Genomic DNA, 22,878 nt, shown 5'->3' on the forward strand with positions numbered 1-22,878 from the left:
GCCTGCCTGCTCACAGAGGCCGCCCATGCCTCCCCAGCCCAGGTGGGCAGGACCGATCCGAGGTCCCAGCACACAGCTGGTTCGGGGAGATGCGGCTGCAGGCCCAGGGGCTCACACGAGCAAATGTGCGGCACAGGGTATAACCAGAGCCCTCCCTGTTCTCCCTGCAGGGTGCCAAGAAGCTCTGCCCTCAGTGCAACACCATCACAGCGCCCGGAGACCTGCGGAGAATCTACTTGTGAGCTAGCCACCCCAGGCAGGCCTTGCCTCGAGCGCCCCACCTGCCCCGCCTGTGACGTGACCCCCCCCCTTGTACATACTTGCACACAGGTTCCCCGTGTACATACATGCACACACATGAACGCACACACACATGCACACACACAGGACTCGAGCCAGAGTGGAGGCTGAGGCCCAGGCCCTGCCTGCTGGCTCCCACCAAGATTGGGGACCATACCTGTTCCAGGTTCCGTTCCCAGGGTGGGGCAGGGAGGTGGGGGTAGGGGGAGTAACCAGGCAAGGCTCCTGAGATCCAGCCCCCCCGACTGACAGACGGACAAACAGACATGCAAACACCAGACTGAAGCACATGTAATATAGACCGTGTATGTTTACAATGTTGTGTATAAATGGGACAAATCCTCACCCTCTACCCCGTCCCCTCCCCTTTGGTTGTATGATTTTCTTCTTTTGTTAAGAACACCTGGAAGCAGTGCCTCCTTTAGGGCTGGCTGGGGGCTCGGCCCATCCACCTCTTGGGGTGCCTGCCTCTCCCCCTCCCCCTCCCCCTCCCTCTCCCCCTCCCGTGGTTCTCTTCCCTCTCCCATGTGCTCGGTGTTCAGTGGTGTATATTTCTTCTCCCAGACGTGGGGCACGTGCCCCAAGGGACATGATCCTCTCCTTAGTCTTAGCTCCTGGGGCTCTTCATAAGGAGTTGGGGGAGGGGGGAGGCACAGGAAATGGGAACCGAGCTGAAGCAGGGGCTGAGACTGGGGCTGGATGAGGGTGCTCCTGGCTACCCAGCCTTCTGCAGAGAACCTTCCCTGGGATTAGACTGCTGTTCCCAGGGAAAAGTGTTGTCTCCCCTGCCCTTCTTGTGGGCCCCATGGTGTGATGCTGTGTCTGTATATTCTATACAAAGGTACTTGTCCTTTCCCTTTGTAAACTACATTTGACATGGATTAAACCAGTATAAACAGCTGCTGCCTCTGTGCATGTGTATAGGGAGGGGTGGATGATGGGGTGGTATGAACAGAAGCAGTTAAGGGGTTAATTCCTGGCCGCAGTGTGGGAAAGGACTTGGCTACGGGTTTGTAAAGCAGTGTGGGGTTGGTCTGCTCAGGGGCCCTGGAGCACTGTCAGGGGTGGGGGTGAGGCTGGGACCTGGACTCCTGACTATTGATGGGTAGGGGCTCCAGGTTAATTCCTTATCGATGCAGAATCGTCAGCTCATTAATCACAGAAGAGGTCAGAGCTTGGGGCTACAGAGGGGTTGCAGCCTCTATCCCCCAGTCTAGGGCTGGAACAGCTATAAGCTTGGGTGAAAATATAAGCCCCAAACCTCTGTCCCTTTCTAGTCCCTTGAAGTGAGCCAGGGACCAAAAATGGAACCACCATCTCAGTCCCCTGTGGCTTCTGTTCTCCATCCTAGTGACCAACAGCCTGGTATAGTTAACTGCCCAGATCAAACAAACAGTAGGAACCCCCTTTAACCAAAGTGGACCCTCAAGTCAGGGAACTGAGGCTGGGCAGCCAGCACTGGAGATGGAGCTTTGTCAAACGGTTATCCCCACGGCTGCCCAGTGCCAGTGAGTGAGCAGCATTCTGGGTACTTGGGCAGGGGCTCAAAGCTGCAGAGGAGTCCTTGTCCACCACAGAAAGCTGTTTTGACAAAACAAGATTTTGATAAAATTCAAGACCTCAGAATATCTTTATGACTCCAGACTCCTCTCCACACATTCTCACACAGCAGGCCCACCCTCCATCTTCCCAAATCTCAGACACGCCTGTCTCCTCTGGGATGCCCACAGTGAATATTATAGAATCAGGTCCAGTTGGCAGCTCATGTCCCTCTCTGCACCCAGATGACAAATCACCCTGGTTGGAGTCCAGCGAAGGCCCTTCACAGGCCCAGGCCCAGCTTGATGGCACCAAATATTCTGAAAGCAAGGATCCTGGGGCCCAAGATTCTAGGGAATGTATGTGGCCCCTTGAGGCAGAGCAGCCCCAGTGATGGCTGAGGGTTTGGAAGAGAAGTGGGCAATGCCCAATCCCCACCGGGCTGGCTCCTTCCGGCTCTCTCCTCTCCGCTCTCCCTGCCTTGGACTCAGTGGGTCCTTGATGGCTGGTTACTTCCACCCTGGGGACCATATGCTCTCTAACAGGAGACGTTAACCCAGAGTGAGGGCGTGAAACCCGCCCTGCTGTGGGATCCTTGAGCACTGTCGTGTGCAGCACTGCCACCTGTTGGCCATGCCTAGGAATGCAGCCATGCAGGCATAGGAACTGGTTGCCACAGTCGTGGGGGAGTCCCAGAGGGCTGAGGCGATGTAGGGAGAGCTTGGCTCTGGAGACAGAGGGTCCATCAGCCCTGAGACTATCAGGGGTCAGCTCCCACCCAGAGCTTTTCCAGCCATCTCCTTCACTGCCGGTCAAACTTTCAAAGCCCATCCCTGCCCCCCAAGTCCCTCGATCACCACAGTAAGCTCATTAAATCAACAAATATTTATTGAATGCCTGCTATGTGCCAGCATTGTGCAGCAGTGACTTGTAGAATGATAGATGATACAGGACTCTAAGGCTGAAGGCACTGCTTCTGCCTACAGAGGATCCAAGTGGGTCTCCCTCGAGGAGATGAAGGAGTTTTTTTCAGACCAGTGGTTCTGGTTCTGGTCTTTAGGGCTCCTGACTCAGCTTGTCCCAGCTCCCATCTGGCGCTGCTGTCTTCCTGCTCCCCACTCCATCTGCCCATTACACACACATCTTGCAACTTTCCTGGATCTAGCGGCTTCCTGGCAAAGTGTGGTACACCTGGACAGGCCCCCCACCTGTGTATCCTCAGCTCCCCATTTGGCTTCCACATCAGACTCCCTGGCAATGAGAAGCCTGAGTGAACTGCCAAGTGGGATCCACAGGGACGGTACTCCATGCTGTGGGGCTCTGCCCTTCCGGGACCTGGGAGCACAGATCACAGCCCCTGCCCCAGCCTGCCCCTACCCTCTGGCACCTATTCAAGGAATCGGAGATCAACGCTGGGGCTCATCCTCACCCCTACCCCCCACCCCCAGCTTTATTAACCCTTCACAGCCTAAATGCCACAGGGGTCAACAGCCTGACTGTTGCACTTATCCAAACACAACCACTGCTAGGCTTCCGCAGAGACCTGCGCAGGCACTCCTGCCCCTAGAATCCTGGGATAAGCAGACCACCACAGTCCCCAGGACAGAGGCCCATGGAAATTCTCTACCTGGAGGACCATAAAGTCCCAGAGGGCTGCAGGGAGTTGAACCAGAAGAGGACCCCACCCATGGATGTAGGTTATGGGGAGGTGTCAGGCATTTATTTCTGGAGCAGAGGTGAGGTGGGTAGGGCAAGGACCTCAGCACTGGACGCAGCTGCGCATGAAGTTGACACAGAGGCTCGTGTAGTAAGTAGGGTAGTCGCGGAGGTGGCTGACGTGTGCAGATGACACAAAGTCCACAGAGTGCACCAGGACCCGGTGCGCCAGGCGTGCCTCCACCATGCGCTCCACGTCCCTGGCCAGGACCACCTCGTCGGCCCTGGAGTAGAGGTAGAGCTCGGGCCAGCGAGAGGCTGCGTCGAGCAGCCTGTCATAGAAGTGGGTGTGGAAGAGGGAAGTGAGCGGCGCCAGCAGGACGTGGAACAGGACTGCCACCAGGGCAAAGGCCATCAGGAGCAGCAGGCGCAGCGCGGCAGGCCGGTGCTCCAGGACGGCTGCCAGCGCCCTCAGAGCCCCCAGCAGGTTGCCGTCGCCAGGACCGCTGTCAAAGATGGTGCCCACCACACGCAGGTGGCAGAAGCGCCGGTGGGTCTGCAGGAGCTCCAGCACGTATCGGTACAGCATGACGCCGGCGTTGCTGAAGACATGGAAGAGCAGGGGCTCCTTCTCAACCTCGTAATCAAAGAGCAGCTCAAGCAGCTTCTGGGCCAAGACACGAAGTGAAGGGATGCCCAGGGACTCGGAGAAGAAGACCATGTGCCAGGGGGCTGTGTATCGGATCACGATGCAGCCCTGAGGAGAGGAGAGAGGCCCTGTCCATCCTCGGGGATGGGGTGGGGAGGTGGGGACCAGCTAAGGTCAGAGGGGTCCAGCAGCTCCAGTTTCCACAGGCCCATAAGCTGGCAGTGCTCTAGGCCCTGCTGGAGTCTGGGCAACAGCTCACCTCTCCTAGACGCAGGAAGGTCCACCAGGCCCATTTGTGGAATAAGCGCTTCATGCTGGCCAAGCCCCCTCAGCCTGGGATGGTATGCGAGGCCTGGAGCCCAGAGCTCACTCTGGAAACATCTGGGCTGACCAGAAGGAAGCCTCCTCACTCGGGTCCGCTCCCTGTCTCCCTCCCACCCCTGACCCTGCACCCTCATCTGCTCAACTCTGGCACATTTAAGGCCTCACTGCTGGGCTACACCCTGCTACAGCGACTCTGCTCTTGCCTGTCCCTACTTCCCAGGGACAAACAGGTATCCCCACAAGACCCAACACCAGAGACAGCCTGCAGGCCCAGCCTTGACCACCAGAGGCCACCCGTGAGCCAGGCCCACATGGCGTCAGTCTCTGGCCACTGCCACCTTCCCACAGGGCCCTGAGAACAGAGGCCATACTCCCAAATGTCTGGTTCCAAGGCCTGGGATCACTCCTCACTCTCCCTGAAATTCCAAATACAGTAAACTCCATTGTTCCTCAAATTCTAAAATCTTAGCTAAACTCTCTGTAGGCCTCTGTACCCCTCAATGCCTGGGTCAAGTACACCTCAAGGTCTCCACACAGATCCCCTTCTAGGCCAGTTAGTACAGGCAGCCAAAGCCCCCGTGAGTCCTAATCCTCTCTCATTAACATGTGCCAGAGACAAAGGGCCCTTTGTCAGGGGAATCTGAGTTAGGCAGGCTCTGGGGTCAGACAGTTCTGGGCTCAATTCCTGGGACCAGCACTTATTAACAGTATGGATGAACAGCAATTTACTTCATTTTTCTGAGTCTGCATTCCCATCTGTAAGTTGGGAATAACATCCATCTCATGGGATTGTGGTGAAAAATGAAACGAAAAAACGTTATCTCAAGTGCCCAAAACAGCACTTGGCACAAAGTCCTCAGCTAAGAGCAGCAGTCATTAGTGGTGGTAGGAGTAATAACAAGGAGAAAATTATATGCGTGCAGTACTTGAATGACCCAGAGCCAGAGAGAGATGGTCAGCTGAGGTAACCCTGCCATCAGCCTCCTGACCTTGTCCCCTCCCGCTGACTGTGATCACATGTGCCCCAACTCCTCCTGGCTCTGCTCTCACCAAGACCCTAGCGTACCTAAGCAACCCTCCCAAGACTCTGCAGCGGGGGTCACGGATGCTACCTGGCCCCGCAGATCTGGAAAATTTCACAAAGAGCTCTGCTCCAACTCCCCAGAGGGTGCTTTCCACCCACCCTCAACTTACACACAGCATTGCCCACGAACACAAACATACCCCACACCACCACCACACACACACGACCCTTGGGACTAAATACAGCCTTGTCCGCCTCACACCCCACAGATGCAGACACCCATGGCACCCACTGCACACTAGGGCACCCACTGCACCACCTGTGAAGTGCACAAAAAAGCACAGCCACCAACGCACACCCACAGCACACACACCACTATAGGTGCTACCTTCAGGAGCCCACACACGTGCGTGCGCACACGCCCACACACACTTCTCCCCAGAAGCGTTCCCATGCAGAACTACCTGTTGATACAGGCATAAACTCAGCAGTTCCTGGGAACTCACCATCTCTGAGGGCGCATGTGCCCTCCACCTCCACGTCACCCATGAGTGCATGCACAGAGCTTGCCTTGTGAACACCCAACACCCCCTGTGAAGGAAGGGCACATACACCAAGCTTCCCTGGGCCTCGCTCTGAGGTTTCCACCTCTGCTGCCACCTCCCGAGTCAGATGCTCCTAGAACCCCCCTGCACCAAGGACCGGGCTCTCACTGGCTGTCCGATCCCAGTCTCTTCTCTCTCCCCTGAAGCCAACCATCTCTCCATCTCCACACACGCTCGGTCCCAGCCTGATCCATCTGCCCTCACCTCACTCTACTGTATTTCAGTCTCTTCCTCGTTCCAGATTCCTGCTCAAACCGATCTCATTAAAAAAAATTAAAGCCTCTGCCTTTCCACCATGTTCCCCTCTAACTCTGTCCCACCCTCTCTTCACCTTCCCAAACTTTGACACCCACCCTCTCCACCTGGTCCCCTCCCACTGACTCCACTCTGACAGCTGCACTGCTCTTACCACGGTCGCCCACATTCTCCCGAATGGCTAAATCCCATGACACCTTTAGGTCCCCACTGTACTTTCCTTCTGGCAGCATTTGGGATTACGAGCTCTTAGAAACACTCTCTGGTAGCCCTGGCTCTTCAATAAGACAGAAACAGGAAAAAATGGACTGTTCTAGACTTATAAGAGACTTAAGGAACAAAATAACTGATGCAATGGGCGATCCTGGATTGGACCCTGGTTCGGGAAAATCAGCTATAAAGGACACTTTGGCGACTATCAGAGAATCTGAATATGGACTGGAAACTCGATGAGATTAAAATGTATTAACATGGGACAGTGGAGACCACGGTCCGAAAAAAAGGAGGATATAAAATAGTGTATTCAAGAGATCTTATTTAGGTAAAGAAAAGATGCACAAACGGGAAAAAAGCTGAAAGGATATATACTAACGCTCAATAGAGGTGATCTCTAGGGGACAGGCTATGACTTTTTATATTCTTTTAAATCATAAAGTATCAGGAGTTTGGGGTTGGAAATTTTTTTTCTCTACCCCCATCTTATCCTCCTGACCAGGGGGTAAAGGCACCCACTCCTTTCCCAGACAACCCCCTGCCAACGAGCGCTGCCACCTCAAGCCCTCTGCCTTCCCTGGGATCAATTCCTCCCTCCACTCCATCACTTTCTCCCATGCCGTCTGCCCCAAGAACATCTTTCCTCTCTCCCTCCACAGTGGTCCATTTCCCTAAGACACTCTTCCTGTGAATTCCATCACATTCCCCTGAGTTTTCTTGTCCATCTGTAGCCACTCCTCCTTTCCATGTGGGACCCTCTTCGTCTTCTGCTCCTTTAAGCTTGGGTTCTGTCCTGGGCCTCTTCTCCTTGCCCTCTACACACTCCCTGGGGGAAATCTCATCCACCCCAGAGCCCACGGCTTCTCTTCTAGTGCTCCTTGTTTCAAAGAACCCAGGATCTGCTGCAGCCGGAAACCTGGCATTACCCAGACCCCTCCCTATCCCTGTGCCCACACACAATCTCTCATCCAATGACCACTCTACCTCCTAACAAGCTCTTGATCCATCAACTTCCCTCCACCAGCACCACCAGCCCCAAGGTCCTGGCCACCTCAACAAACTCACTTCCCAGCCTCTGGTCCTGGCCCCCACAATCCTTTCCCCACTCGGCAGTGAGGTATTCTCAGAAGCACAAGTCTAACATCACACCCCTGCTTAAGTCCCCTGAGGACCCTCCCAGCCTCATCTCTTCACACTTGCCCTTTCTTTTGTCCTCTGTTCTGGCCACACTCACCTATTCCTAGTCCTCTGCCTGCCCTCAAGGATCTTAGTCTAATGAAGAAGCCAGACAAAACTAGCCTCGCCCAGTAAGTAGAATTCAGAAGCAGCTGAAACTACTTAAGGAATAAGGCAATGCCAGAGGACCAGGCTTGTTGGTTGAGGGGAGGCCTCAAGCTCAGAACTACATCTTTCCTCCAATTCCTCTCCCATTCCAGGGCCACCACACACCTGGGGCACAGCACAGACGTGGGTCAGTGGAGGGAGGCTGAGAGGAGGGGGCCCCAGCTGGCCCTTCTCCCAGGTGACTGCCATTCCTCCTCAGTGCAGGGCTTCCAGCTGGTGGCTGGGGGTCTGTACTGATGCCTCCCTGCTTCGGGAGGTCTGGGCTGAGGAGGGCAGGGTCAGGCCAGCGGCCAAGGCTGTGAAAGGGGCTTCCCAGATATAACCAGGCCCTCCCAAGGCTCTCTCCAATAACCACAGCCTCTACATCCAACTCTTGGTGCATCCTGAGATGAAGCAAGGAAACCGCAGTCCTGAATCTCTCTTCCAAGAGGCCCTTCTACTCTGGAAACATGAAGGTGCCATGGTCAGCCCTAAGACAGAAACTCACCTGGTCAGAAAAGGAGAAAGCCCCAGGAGTCCAGACTATGCCCAGCACACCCGGCCCAGGTTCCTGCTGCCCAGAAAGGCAGCACTAGCCAACAGAGACTTGAGGTCTGGGCTGACTCCGCAGCTGGGAGCACATCTGGGATGGGCTGTCCACTGTGGGGCTTAGGGAGGAAGGAAGGGGGAGCAGGTCAGGGGGCTGAAGGGGACAGACCAGGCCACAGAGCTGGCTGCAAAGGGTGGATAATCCTGCCCAAGTCCCCATGGGCCCAGCGTCTTCCTCAAAGGCTATTCTTGGTGCCATTTCCAGGCCTGCCTGGGCTGACTGGTGGTCAGCCTCCACTGCAGCCCGGAGATGAGGGCAGCCAAAGCTGGGAGAGCCCCGCAGAGCGGCCCCACGCACTGGGCGTCCGCACACCTGCAGTACTCACCCTTTTGTGGTAGATGGCGCTGTATTTGGCCAGGTTCTTGTCCGTGCAGCCACCCCAGCCTAAGAGAATCACCAAAGGCTGTCGAGTCCCCGCCTCCTTCCCGCCTTGGTTGGGGCTGTTCTCTGAAACACAAGCAGGGTAAGACTGTCATCCCTGGAGTTAGGGTTCGGGGTGGGGGTGACTGGCCAATCCAGAGCCAGCGCTACTCGGGCTGCTGGCAGGGGAGCACCAGGTGCCAGGCCCAGACATCCTGCTGGTCCCTGTGCCTCAGGTTCCCAGGGGGCTCCTTCCTCTGTCCTTCACTTCAACTGGCTTTTAGGCTTCTCAGGAGGCACTGCAGGGTAACTGGAAAAACCCACCTGAGGGCCCCTTTCTTTGGTGACTCAAAGACAGCCCAGGTGAGAAAAGTGAATAAATACTTCCGCCATGCAATTTCACCTTCTAATCCAGGGATCTGCAAACTACAAGCCATGGGCCAAATTCGACCCATGATCTGTTTTCATATGACCTTCAAACTAAAACTAAAAATGTTTTTTACATTTTAAAATGGTTTTTTAAAAAATCAAAAGAAGATTTTGTGATGTGAAACTCAAATGAAATTTAAATTTCAGTGTCCACAAATAAAGTTTTATTGAAACACAGCCCAGCTCATTCATTTACATAATGTCTATGGCTGCTTTCAAGCTAAACAGCAGAGTTGGGTAGCTGCAACAGAGACCACGCAGTTCACAAAGCCTAAGATACCGCCCTTTACAGAAAAAGTTTGCCAGTTGCTGTCCTAATTGCATGAGCAGATGGAAGAAGAGGGCTTTAAAAGGAGAAATGGGGGACTTCCCTGGTGCCGCAGTGGTTAAGAATCCGCCTGCCAATGCAGGGGACACGGGTTCGAGCCCTGATCCGGGAAGATCCCACATGCCACGGAGCAACTAAGCCCATGCACCACAACTACTGAGCCTGCGCTCTACAGCCCGTGAGCCACAACTACTGAGCCCGTGTGTCACAACTACTGAGCCTGTGCACTAAAGCCCACAAGCCACAACTACTGAGCCCCGTGCACCACAACTACTGAAGCCCGCATGCATAGAGCCCGTGCTCTGCAACAAGAGAAGCCACCACAATGAGAAGCCCACACACTGCAACAGAGTAGCCCACATTCGCCGCAACTAGAGAAAGCCCGCGCACAGCAACGAAGACCCAGCGCAGCCAAAAATAAATAAACAAAATAATTATTAAAAAAAAAAAAAGGAGAAATGGATAAGGCAGTATAAGCAGGGAAGTGAAGCAGACAGACTCTGGCGGCCACTACCAAACCACCCACCCTGTCCTGACAGAGAAGAATAACAGCCGGTATTTACTGAGGTTTAACCCTCACAACAACAATACGAGTAATATTATTACAGATGAGGAAACTGAGGCACAGAGTGGTTAAGTTACTTGCCTAAGGTCACACAGGAAGTGTAGAGCTGGGAATCTGGTCCCTGCTCCCCATCCTAGCTAAGTCACTTGAGACCTTCTGTGCCACCAGCCCCATCCACAACTAGAAGCTCATCTCCTTCAGTGACGTGCCGAGGCACAAGCCACAAGCTGCTTCTGAAGGCCTCCCTGCAACCTTGTCGGTCAGACCTCCTCTCATGTCCCCTGCCAAGTGAGTACCCACCCTCCTTGGGGCGATTTCTGTGCACGGACTGTCTGTTGCTAGTTATCTGCCCTTCTGAAAGGACCGGGGTGTACCCTTCCAAGGATCAAGCCACTTGGCTATGCTCAGCTGCCACCCTAAGATTTATGGATGCTGGTGGTGACCTGGCAACAGTAAATTTCAAGGCTGGTTAAAAGGATGGTAAATATAAATCACTAACCTTTGGACAAAAGGAAGACAACAATTTCCTGTGGAAATTAATGTGATTGAAAAGTTCAGTGTTCCCGCTCTCCAGCAGTGGCAACTCCGGCCTTTGGAGATTAACTGCCTGCACCCATGGGGATGCCAGACTGAGTTGCAACTCAGCCTGGACCAGGAGCTCCCAGCACCTCAGTCCCTTGCTGACCCCTGCCAGCTGTCCCAGGCTCCCCTGACACTGGCCTCAGCCTCTAATAAGAGAGATGGTCCCACAGCTCTAACCAGGCCACTCTAAATATTCGCACCACCTTTCTTGGCCTGGTGGCCTACTGTCCTTGGCCAGGGCAGCTCTTCGCCTACACTGGCCTTTCTGGTGGAGAGGCTCTATCTGGGCTTCACTGAGGCCCCGGCCCAACCCTGCTGGCAATGACTACCCGTAAAGCTCAGGCTGCAGCAGCCTCATGCGTGGTAATCAACAGCTACAGTTTGGATCTGCCTTTGACCCTCTGAGGTCCAGCAGCTGGATTTCTGAGACTCGCTCCAGGGAGGCTCCCTAACCTCTGTACAGCTGTCTGAGCATGGGCTCCCCTCCCCCAGCCTATGGGGCTCCCCTCCAGGTACCACCACCAAGACACCAGCAAAGGGTTTGGGGGTTTATCTCAAATAGAGAGAAGGCAGCCAGGGGCGGTCACATCCCCTGGTGGCCGCCCTTACCAGCAGTGGTGGGGCATTCCCAGTCCGGGAAGGTTCAGACACTTCTGCCGGGCCTCTGAGCTGCCCCTCACCCCACAGCTGGGCTCTATAACTCCACTTTGCTCCACTGCAGGTTTTGCCGGCACCCTTGGCTTCACCAACTCAGGCAGAGATGACTCTTCACCAGACACACGTCTCCACGAAGAAACTCAGAATACGGACACCCTGGACACACTGCCTCTTCGCAGAGCCCAAGCTTTCCATAACATTCCTAAAAGGAGGGAATCTGTCCTTCTACTCCAGCCAGGCATTTGAGGCCGCCCCCCTGAAGCACAAGGTGCTCCTCCTACCCACAGGCATCTCCCACTCCCCCGACACAGTCTCTTCCCAGGGCCCCCTCTCCATGCCCATTCCTAACTCAGAGCCTTTGTCATGACCTCCTCCCACTGGAGCCACGCTGCCCATTCTGATTCTAGACGTGGAGCACTATAAACCAGAAAAGTCCAAGGTGCTCCAGGAACATGGCTGAGAGAGTGATGGTGACCAGGAAAGGTCTCCCACAGGAAGACACGCTTGCTGTGCTGGCCTTGACGGACCGTAGGAGCATGCCAGGTGGAGAAAGGGCATGAGCAGGGGCAGGGGACGATGGAGAGGTTACAGTTGCTCTGGGGCACAGCAAGCAGTCCTAGGAGGCTAGAAGCCTGGAAGAGGGAGCAGCAGTGGGCAGGAGAGCTGCCAAGTGTGGGACTGGGGCCCGATCCTGCCCCCAAGCCATGCTTAGGAGTCAGGATTTTATCCGGAGCAGTGGAGAGCGAATGAAGATTCTGGAACTGGGGGAGTGGCATGATGCAGTCTGTATTGATTAATGACTTGCACAATTACTCGTATAATGTCTGTCTCCCCTCAGCCAGTAGGCTCTGTGAAGGCAGGAACTGGGTTTGTTGCATTCAGCGCCATATTCCCGGTGCCCAGCAGTGTAGCTGGCCCGTCTAGGCACTCAGCAGAAACATGCTGAATGAATGAACACGTGGCTGCAAATTGAAGGATAGATCCAAGGAGAAAGAGCTGGCATTCTTCTTGTTACCCATTGCCCTTTCCAGAGTAATAAAAGTAATAGCTATGGCTATTGTTATTTATTGCCACATCCAGATCATGATTCCTCCATTCTCTGTAAAAGCCCCTGCTCCTTTTATCTCCTTCCACTGGTCATCCCCCTCTCCCCCTCCCACTGCTGACATCTCCTGGCCTCTGGCCACTGCCCCTCAGGCACTGAAGACTTGGGCACTGGCTCTGTCTCCCACTTCTACACCAGGACTTACCACAGCCCTGCACAGGCAATCAAACCCACCTTGGTCCTAAACCATCACAAACCTCTCTGAATTCCACATTTCCTTTAGCTCCTACCTCCTCCTCTTTCCCATCACCAAGAAAAACAATAACAATAACAGCAAAAAGAGAATTGTGTCAGGCACTATTCGAAGCACTTTATATATCAACTCATTTAATCCTCACAACAATCGTACGAACAAGGTACTGTTATTATTCTCATTTTACTGATTAAAAACTAAGCCACAGAGATAGTAAATAATTGTTCAAGGTTACACAACTAATAAGCAGTGAAGCTGGAATCCAAACCCAGGTGGTCTGACTCAGAGACCAGCTCATCACCACTACCCCAGGAGGCCCCCTGGGTAAAAAAAACAAGTCTTAACCAAATCTCTTTCCACTCAGCTCCAAACCCGTACACATGGCTGCCTCTTTATAGCAACAGATCCAACACCAACCTCTTCCACCTGCTCCTCCTCAGGGACTGGCCATCGCAGTCAGAACCTCAGCATACGCTGCCTCATTTGGTCCCTCGACCACCCGAGGAGTTAGCTGCTATTGCTATCCCCATTTTACAGATAAGAAAACTAAAACACAGAGAGGGTAAGTCTTTTTCCCCAAAAACACACAGCCAGGAAGTGGTACAGCCAGCATCCATCTCTGGACCACCATGCCACACTACCCCCCGCCTCCAGGACCTTGCACATGCACCTCACTCCCCAGCCCTGGAGGCTGATGCTCCATGTTATGCTTTGCTAATGCCCACGCCACCTGCTGAGTCAGCTCACTGTTGACATCCAAGAAGCCCCCCTTGATGCCCTCCCCAGACCCTTCATCACTAGACTGGGTTAGATGCCCCTCCTCTGTATTGTCACAGCACCACCATCACCATGCCACTGTACTTATCCACTGCACTGAAAGGGCCCATTAAGAACAGGTCGTGTTACTACTGTAACACGCAAGGCAAGAGTTGGCAAATGCCTGAACCAGAGCAGTGGGGGACAGGTAGGAAGGGGGAAGGAAATGATAGGGAGAAGAGAATCACAACAATTTTGGAACATGTATTAAAAGCCTCAAAACACATGCACTCTTTGACTTAGTAATTCTACTCCTATGAAAGAAAAATGTTTAATCATATGGAAATAGTCTGTAATACATTAAGCAGATCATAGACATAAATGTAAGAGGTAAAACTATAAAACTCTTAGAAGAAAATGTAAGAGTAAATCTTTGTGACCTTGGATTAGGGAATGGTTTCTTAGACATGACTAAAAATACAAGGAATAAAAGAAAAAATAGACTTCATCAGAATTGAAAACTTTTGAACATCAAAGGACACCATCAAAAAATGAAGAAACCAGACTTCCCTGGTAGCGCAGCGATTAAGAATCCACCTGCCAATGCAGGGGACACAGGTTCGAGCCCTGGTCCGGGAAGATCCCACATGCCGCGGAGCAACTAAGCCCGTGCGCCACAATTACTAAGCCTGCTCTCCAGAGCCCGAGTGCCACAACTACTGAAGCCCACGCACCTAGAGCCCGTGCTCCACAACAAGAGAAGCCACTGCAATGAGAAGCCCACGCACCCCAATGAAGAGTAGCCTCCGCTCACCACAACTAGAGAAAGCCCACGCGCAGCAACAAAGACCCAATGCAGCCAAAATAAATAAATAAATTTATTTTTTTTTTAAATGAAGAAACCCACAGAATGGGAGAAAATTTTTGCAAATCATATATCTGATCAGGGGTTTGTATCCAGGATACATAAAAAAACTCTCACAATTCAAAAATAAAAAGACAAATAACCCAACTTTACAATAGGCAAAGGATTTGAAGACATTTCTCCAAATAAGATGTACAAACGGCCAATAAGATCATGAAAAGGTGCTCAACATCACAGTCATTAGGGAAATGAAAATCAAAACCACGAGACAGCACATTATACCCACTAGGATGGCTGTAATAAAAAGTCAGATAATACCAAGTGTTGATGAGGATGTGGAGCATTCAGAACCCTCATACACTGCTGGTGAGAATGCAAAAAGGTGCGTCTACTTTAGAAAGCAGTTTGGAAGTTCCTCAAATAAAATTAAACATGGAGTTTCCATATGACCCAGCACTTCCACTCCTAGGTATATACCCAAGAGAACTGAAAACATATGTCCACACAAAAACCTGTACACGAATGTTCACTGCAGCATTATTCACGATAGCCAAAAAGTAGAAACAATCCAAATGCCTATCACCTGTAAATGGATGAACAAAATGTGGTATATCCATTCAATGGAATATTATTTGGTCATAAAAAGGAATGAAGTACTGCTAAAACATGGATGAACCTTGAAAACATATGCTAAGTTAAAGAAGTCAGACACAAAGACCATATATTGCATGATTCCATTTATATGAAATGTCCAGAATAGGCAAGTCCACACAGTAGAAAGTAGATTAGTGGCTGCCAGGAGCTGGAGGGAGGGGGAAGTGGGCAGAGACTGCTAATGGTTCAGGGCTTCTTTTGGAGGTGATGAAAATGCTCTGAAATTAGATAGTGGTGACAGTTGCACAATTCTGTAAATATACTAAAAACCAATGAATTGCACATTTTAAAAGGGTGAATTTTATGGTACGTGAATTGTATCTCAATAATGTTATTATTTTAAGAATTAACAGTAACACATTAAGTGAAAAAGCAAGTTGCAAAGAAGTATGTACAACAGAATACCTATATACATACATACACACATACCTACACATACTTATGCATAGAAAAAAATACATCAAATATTAATAGCAATTATTTCTGGGATCAGAGGCAATTTCTTTTTCATGATTTTTTTTTTCTACTCACTTTCTAAAATCCATATGTATCACTTTTGCAATGAGAGTTAAAATATTATTTTTTAAAAAAGGGTAGGGGGGGGTGCTTCCCTGGTGGCGCAGTGGTTGAGAATCTGCCTGCCAATGCAGGGGACACGGGTTCGAGCCCTGGTCTGGGAAGATCCCACATGCCACGGAGCAACTAGGCCCGTGAGCCACAATTACTGAGCCTGCGGGTCTGGAGCCTGTGCTCCGCAACAAGAGAGGCCGCAACAGTGAGAGGCCCGCGCACCGCGATGAAGAGTGGCCCCCACTTGCCGCAACTAGAGAAAGCCCTCGCACAGAAACGAAGACCCAACACAGCCATAAATAAATTAATTAATTAAAAAAAAAAAAGGTGGGGGGAGGTGTCCTGCAGAGTCAACAGCACTTGAGAAGTCAAAGAGATCACGGATACCCAGAAGCCCCTTGGCGAGGCAGAAGTATTCTTTTCAACCCTGGCACTTCTTCAGTACCCCACAAAACAATTTAATCTCACGGGCTCTCTGTCCTCTCGACTTTTCTCAACAAACAACACTGACACCAATAATACAAGAATTACAGATACATACTATATTGTACAACAGTTCAAGTCATAAAACTAAAGCATAAATTGGATTGTGTATATCCCAGGGGCATATGGGGAAGACAAAGGAAAGGGCTGACAAGGCATAAGAATCTGTGGAACAATATGTGCTTTTCTTCTGCAAGCCAGAACGAAAATACAAAGAACCTATGTTTTCTTCTTAAAATACAAGGAATAAAAGGATCCTCAATTTCGTCTACTCCCAAGAAATACTTTCTAGAGTCTCACAGTTCCTATATTTAAACCAAATTACTTCATTTTAAATTTACTTTTTTTTTTTTTGGAGTAACAGCATAGGAGAGTAGCATGGTATCTAAGAGTGCATACTGTATAAAACCATACCTGGGTTCAAATCTCTGGTTCTGCCACCAATAACTATGAAACAGACCTTGAGCTGGTTCTCTAAGCTTCAATTTCCTTATCTGTGAAACGGGGATAATAATACATAGGACTGAATAAGATAGTGACTACTGAGGGCTTAGCATGTTACCCTGGCACAAAGAAAGAGTTCAATGAATTGAAGTTATTATTACTTCATGAGGAATGCATGCTCACTGTAGAAAAAGCAGAAAATGAATATCTCATAAAATTGGAATCATACTGCTTTTGTAATCTGCTTTCTTCAATTTAGCAATATATTGTGAACATCTCTCCCTGTTGGTTTATATATCTCTACACCATTCTTTTTAGTGGCTGCAGAGCAGCTATAGAATATTTCATAATTTATGGTGGCCAAGCTCCCATTATTGGACATGATGTTGTTTCCAATCTTTTGCTGTTATAAAAATACTTTAATGGACACCTCTTTCTTCCTGCATGTCCTTAATTGTTTCCTAGAAATGGAACTGTATTCAGGCAGTACTTCCCGATGGCAACTGAAATCTGCATGCACAGGCTTTGGAGTGAGGCTCCCAAGTTGGAATCTGGGATAACCTGGGGCAAGACACTTCACCTCCCCTGAGCTTCTGTTCCTCATCTGTAAGACGGGATAAGAGTACTCCCTACTTCACAAGGTGGTTGTAAGAAGTAATAAAATCATAAGAGGGGTTCCTGGCAGGCCTGGTATGTGAGCCAGGCATGGTCAACAATGTAAGTGCAACAGAAACCACAGAGACCTCAGGCAAAGGGCGCCAGCAAAGGGTCCTTCAGGTCTGGAGCTCAGATCCAGGGCCTAGCACGGTGCCTGGTATAAAGCAGACAAATTAGGAAGGGTTTTTATTAATGCATGAAAGAAAAGACACCGTGATTTAAAAAATAAACAGAACTCCCCTGTTTAAAAAAGAAAAGCACCTACGGGGTCCCCACAGACAAGAAGAGGGTCTAGTCCCAACCCTTCACCCGGGGCTTTGAGGCCTCTCTGGTATGACAGCTCTTGAGATTTTCTCTCCGGCTCCTGAAAGCACCTGGCGGCCTGCTGCCAGGGCCCTGCTCTCTCGGGCCACTCTCAGTACCCCCAGTGCCCCTAGTTCTGCACTTCCTGCTGCTCCCCATCTACTTGTCAGCCCTCCCGCAGCTCCAGGTCCAGCTTGGGCCACTCTACTACAGGAAGGCAGCCGACCCCTGGGGCCCACCATGGTGGTCCGGACTGTGGTCCACCCCAGACTGTTTCCCCGGTGCCAGGGAAAACTTCCTGGGGGTCAAGACAAGGTCTACATTTCTTTGACCCGGGCAGGCGCTCAGCAGAAGAGCAGACTGACAATTAAGCCTGGGCCTACAGTAAACCTATCACTTCCCTTCTCTGTGACCCCCGCCCTGGAAGGCTTTCTTTGTACCCTAAGAGTGAGCCCCTTGTCCCAGCCTCATTAATTCTGTGAATCAATTATTTCTAAAAAATGTTTACTGAACATGACAGCAACAGGGTGCCTTTAAGAAGGCCTGCTGGCCTGCCAGTGAGCCGCAGAGGGGCCCCAGGGCAGGACTTGGCTGACCGTTCTCTGGCTGGGAGGAGGGGCAGCACAGCCCTGGCCTGGGATGGCAGAGCAACTTGGGCGGGGCCCAAGTGCTGCCAAACGACTCCCTTCAGCTCATTTGGCACTTCATCCTTGCCAGGCTCTGGCAACACTGAGCAAAACCCTCCAACAACACGACAGAGATCCCTGCTGTGGCAGCCCTGAGAACAGAACCTTCCCCAAGGAAATGAGATGAGAATACCCGATTCTCACTTAGGAGGGTGAGGGGATCACTGGTCAAAGAGGAGTGGGTGGGATGGGGGGAAATGCTGGGTCAAGGGATCAGCTTCAGCAAAGGACCAGGCAGACGACCCTCATTCGGCCCAGACAGCCACGGATACTTGCTGGTGGGAATCCCAGCAGAAGGACCCTGGGCTCTGAACGACCCCAGATCTGTAGCTGCCTTCCAGCTAATTGATGTGCCAGCAGAAGCTGCTCGTCTCTCTATCAACTCACAGCAGTGCTGGGCTCTGTGGCTCTGATGCTCAATTATGGGGGAAAAGCAATTCCAGAAACCGAATATGACTGTCCTACACACTTCTCCACCGTTAAACAATAATTGCGAAAGAGAGACAATCTCTGGACCCCCAAAGATTGTCTGTGAAGCCCTGTCAGCCTGGAGGGGAGCTCTCTGCAGACCGGAAGAAAACAGAATCAGGGGATCACAGTGCTGTCACTTCCTTCTGAGGGCCATACAGCCTTGAGTTCAGCTCTGGGCTATGCACTTTGAGAGGGAAAGGAATGAGAAACCAAAGCCAGTGCAGAGGAGCAATCAGAAGGAGGAGGCTATTAGAACCACACCAGAGGAGGAACAACTGAAGGCCCTGGAGGTATTTCTCTTGGAGAAGAGAGATGAGCTGTCCTCTTGCAAAGAGAGGAAGAGAGACTACCTTGCTCTGTGTTGCACCCACCACAACATCCTAGCCCTGCAGTTACCACGTCTTTGTGAAACCACCTGCTTCAAAGCCCTGAGCCCTCCCCGGAACCACAGCTCCTTGAAGGAGTCTGTGTGTGAGTCACTTCTGAGGCACCAGCAACTAACCCATGGCCAGGACACAGCAAATGCTGAACTGAAAGCAGAAATGACAGGAAGGCCTATTGTGGCTCAAGAAAGGGAAGTGCTTTCTAACAATCCCAGTTGCCTCCAACAGGCCAGGATATTTGGGAGGAAGCATCCTGTCAGGGAAGGGTCTGGTGGCAACAGCATTCTCTCATGCCAGGAGAAGGATGCAGGACAAAGTGGCCCCCTGAGATTTCTTCCAATTCTAGGACCCAGCTCCCTGAAGCAGGGAGGGGAGCCGCAAGGGGAGGAAATATACCAACAGAGCACCTGCTCCATGCCAGGCACACACATCCAGTCACTACCTTGTTAACCCTCACTATAGGGAATCTGAGGCTCAGAGAGGTTCAATAACTTGCCAAAGCCATAGAACAGCAGGAGGTAGAACTGAAATGCAAACCAAGACCACCAGGTTGCCCACGTGGGATGAGGGAGAACTTCTGCCCTCCTGGCCATGCAGAAGGCAGCTCCAGCTCTTTGCAGCTGAAGGTTCTCCAAGGGCAATATTATTAACTGGCTTTATCTCCCACTGATGCCAAAACTTTTCAAAAGCATTTTTACATCTATAAGCCTAAGAGCCCTCGGCCAACAGAGGGCTCTAGAGAAATACAGCTGGTCTGGAGCCATCTGTTCTGGGGGAGCCTAGGGGTTGCACTCCCCTCCTAGACCCCACCCCAGGAACACAAGATGCTATGGGAGGGGTCTGGGAAGGCTCTCCTGAAAGAGGTAACATCTGAGCGAAGCCTTAAATGATGAACTAGGCAAGCGAGGGGGCAGTGTGGGGCAGCAGAGGGAAAGGGCATTCCAGACAGAAGAAATGGAGGGAGCACAGGCAGAGAAGCAAGAAGTGTGTGGAGAATCACAAGCAGTTTGGGGTTGCTAGAACATAAAACTCAAATTGAACAGTGGAAGGACACAGTGATCAAAGAGGTAAGCAAAATTATGGAGGACTTTGAATGCCAGGCTAAGGAATCTGGATTTGATTTATCCTGAGGGCAATAAGGAGCCACTGAAGGGTTTTATGTAGAACAGTGATAAGATCAAAGCTTTGCACTGGGAAGACGGTTGTGGTAGCAATAGAAGAGGCTGAGCAGCAGCTGGAGGTGTGAAGACGATGTGGAGTAACGCAGGCAAGACATGCAGCTCAGGCTGGGGTGTATGTCAAGGCTCCTCTACCATGATTCCCAATCAGGGCCAAACTTTCCATTCTCTGGGCCCCCAATCCCATTCACACTGCCAGGGATCCAGACCTGCTCTACAGGCTACTAATTTTGTGGAGCCTCCCACACACCTTTCTGTAATGATACGACTGTAGAGAGGAAAACAAAGCTAATCATTAAACTCACTCTGTGCCAAGCATTATGCTGGGTCCTTTACACAATCTCAGTTGTGCAACCAACAACCCTAGGAGGGAGGTTACTATTGGTACCCCAGCTGTGCAGATGAGGAAACCGAAGTTCAGAGCTGGAAGCCTGCCAAAGGTCATCCAGCTACTAAAGGGAGGAGTCAGGATTTGAGCAGACTGCTATTTCACGGCAGAGACGGCTCTGTAACCACTGCCAAGGAGAGTGCAGAGGACGGAGGGATGAATGTTCTGTGTCCTGGGCTTCTGCATGGGCCCCAAGGAAAATAGTGGATGAAATATAATGGGTGGGACCCCGAACCACAACTGCCGAAGAAAGGCTAGCAGTGGGAAGCCCGACCCCAAACAAAGGAATCAGGAGGGCCTTCAGCTACCAGGAGAGAAGCGAAGGTACGGGCCTCAGAACTCCGACTAAAGAGACAGAAAAAAGGGCCCCAACCTGCGGGGTTAGGGGGTCAGGTAGACGCCGGGAAGGGGCGGGGCTCGGACACCAAGAGCACTCTGGGGGAGGGGCTTACTAGGGGGCGGGGCTCTCTGGACCCGACCAAGTCTAGGACCTGCGGTGAGGGGGGGGCCCCCCACCGTGAGGGGGTGGGCCGCGAGAGGACAGGGCCGCAAGAGGGGCGGGGCCACAGCTGCGCTTGCGACCCACAGACTCCTTAGGTCACCTCCCCACGACTGGACCCAACCCTCGTTCCATACCCTGGCTCCGGCAGGGCTGATCCGGGATCTCGATGGTGTAGTCCAGCTGGGCCGAGGCCATGATGAAGGCGCCGGCCCTCAGCTCGGGCCTCCGGCCGGAACTCTCGCTCACGTTCCCGCACCTCACCCGGGGGCCTCCTGGGCACCGCCCAATCACCACCCACCTCCCTCGACGCTACCCAATCCCTGAGCCGCGCTCTGTGACCTCCCCCCTTAGCAACCACCAAGTCTCTCTCGGGGCCTCTCGCAGCACCCTGCTAGCTCGGCCCTAGCAACCCTGCCCCGCCCCAGTCTATCCCTGGCCCTCAGCCATTGGCTGACTTGCTTGATCAGGATCAGGTATTGGCCAGCCAAGACGCCGGTCAGGAAGAGTCCCCACTCTCCTGTGTAGGTAAGAGGGTCCGCGGGAGAGTTGCTGTGTTCTGGGGTTGGGGAGGGTCTTCCTTCCTAACCGTGTCTTGTCGTACCGGGTGGACAGCAGTGCCCCTTGACTTACATCATCTAGCTATCTCTACTATCCTCTACCAGCTGCAGCTCCGAGGGCTGGAGGTAGAAAACCGTACAAAACGGCCACAGGAATGCGTGCCAGCCCATCCTCCACCCAGCTGGTCGAGGAATATTCTGACTGGCGAGGTGGGTAGGATGCAAAGGAGGTGCTATTTTCTAGCGAATACTTTAGAGACTGCCCTGTTCGTGCGGGACATAAAGGGGCTAGGGGGTACAGTTTTCTTAAATTTATCCACGCTCTTAAAAAATATTTACTGACCACCTGTTACATAGGTGGACTCTAGTGAGGATTAGGTTTTTGGCTCTGACTTCCATAAGTCTTAAAAGGAGAGGGAGAGAAATCATGCATGAGCCAACTGCAATACTGTGCAAGGGATAAGTACTACAAGAAGAGTAGGCCCTAAGGATTTTAGGAGCTCAGAATTAGAGGGGCATTTATGGCAGTGCTGATGGCTCTTGAGCTGGGCTTTGAAAGACTTGTGGAGACATGAGAACTTACAGGGCTCAAAGAGAGGAAAGTGAGGGCTTCCCTGGTGGCGCAGTGGTTAAGAATCCGCCTGCCAACGCGGGGGACACGGGTTCGAGCCCTGGTCGGGGAAGATCCCACATGCCGCAGAGCAACAAAGCCCATGAGCCACAACTACTGAGCCTGTGCTCTAGAGCTCATGAGCCACAACTACTGAAGCCCGCGTGCCTAGAGCCTGTGCCCTACAACAAGAGAAGCCCGCGCACCGCAACGAAGAGTAACTCCCACTCACCACAACTAGAGAAAGCCCGCGTGCAGCAACAAAGACCCAACGCAGGCAAAAATAAATAAATAAATTTATAAAAAGAGAGGAAAGTGAGGGGTCGGTGCCAGGAATTCTGAGCATTTCCTGGCCAGAGGAGAGACTAATAACGGGAGAGCAATCCTGGAGGAACAGGTAGGCCCAGATTCTGGAGGGTCTTTGATACCACACTCAGCTCTGAACTTATGGGTAGATCTTACTGATGGAAAAAATTTCCAATGCATTTTACACCAATGAGCACAAGAGCTTAGACTTTATCCTAAGGACAATGGGGAGGCTGCAGGGCTTTAAGTGGAAGAGTAACAATCAGATTTGTGTTTTAGAAAGATCAATGAAGAGAATGGATTGGGGATTGGGAGAAGGAGGGAGACCAGTTTTGGAAGTTGTTTTAG

The 22,878-nt window shown here is 51.8% G+C and overlaps 3 protein-coding genes across 7 annotated transcripts in view; 2 read left to right on the top strand and 1 right to left on the bottom strand.

Moving 5' to 3' along the window:
* RNF220 (ring finger protein 220) overlaps nucleotides 1-1,200 on the top strand; it is a 223,323-nt gene extending 222,123 nt beyond the window's left edge. For 3 of the 4 annotated variants that reach the window (XM_036858410.1, XM_036858430.1, XM_036858441.1), the window contains one exon: nucleotides 171-1,199. In XM_036858410.1, the coding sequence (XP_036714305.1) occupies nucleotides 171-242 (72 nt within the window). In that variant the 3' untranslated portion in view covers nucleotides 243-1,199. Of the gene's footprint in view, nucleotides 1-170 lie in introns of all 4 variants that reach the window. The other variant, XM_036858420.1, reaches the window with a different exon arrangement.
* A 1,509-nt stretch (nucleotides 1,201-2,709) lies between these two features.
* TMEM53 (transmembrane protein 53) lies at nucleotides 2,710-21,452 on the bottom strand. 2 transcript variants are annotated; one of them, XM_036858518.1, is made up of 4 exons: nucleotides 21,192-21,452; nucleotides 8,824-8,945; nucleotides 8,397-8,556; nucleotides 2,710-4,252 (listed from the first exon to the last, which is right to left on the bottom strand). In XM_036858518.1, exon 4 carries the CDS (start codon nucleotides 4,214-4,216, stop codon nucleotides 3,599-3,601), a length of 618 nt encoding a protein of 205 aa, XP_036714413.1. In that variant the 5' UTR covers nucleotides 4,217-4,252; nucleotides 8,397-8,556; nucleotides 8,824-8,945; nucleotides 21,192-21,452; the 3' UTR covers nucleotides 2,710-3,598. The 2 variants fall into 2 exon arrangements, with proteins under 2 accessions (XP_036714413.1, XP_036714406.1); XM_036858511.1 differs by lacking the exon at nucleotides 8,397-8,556 and having other exon boundaries at nucleotides 21,192-21,445.
* The window catches only part of ARMH1 (armadillo like helical domain containing 1), a 48,816-nt gene continuing 46,612 nt past the window's right edge, over nucleotides 20,675-22,878 (top strand). Inside the window, 1 exon segment of the mRNA XM_036858484.1 lies at nucleotides 20,675-20,879. The gene's annotated coding sequence lies outside the window, so the exon portion shown is untranslated.

This window comes from Balaenoptera musculus, chromosome 1 (genome assembly GCF_009873245.2).
Source record: "Balaenoptera musculus isolate JJ_BM4_2016_0621 chromosome 1, mBalMus1.pri.v3, whole genome shotgun sequence".
In the NCBI taxonomy this organism is placed as follows: Eukaryota; Metazoa; Chordata; class Mammalia; order Artiodactyla; family Balaenopteridae; genus Balaenoptera; species Balaenoptera musculus.

Coding starts and splice junctions, on each gene's coding strand:
- TMEM53 (XM_036858511.1), bottom strand. CDS start 21,252: ATGGCCTCGGCCCAGCTGGACTACACCATCGAGATCCCGGATCAGCCC. Junction 8,946..21,191: donor TCAGCCCTGCCGGAGCCAGG/GTATGGAACGAG, acceptor CTTGTGTTTCAG/AGAACAGCCCCAACCAAGGC. Junction 4,253..8,823: donor GCGCCATCTACCACAAAAGG/GTGAGTACTGCA, acceptor TCCTCTCCTCAG/GGCTGCATCGTGATCCGATA.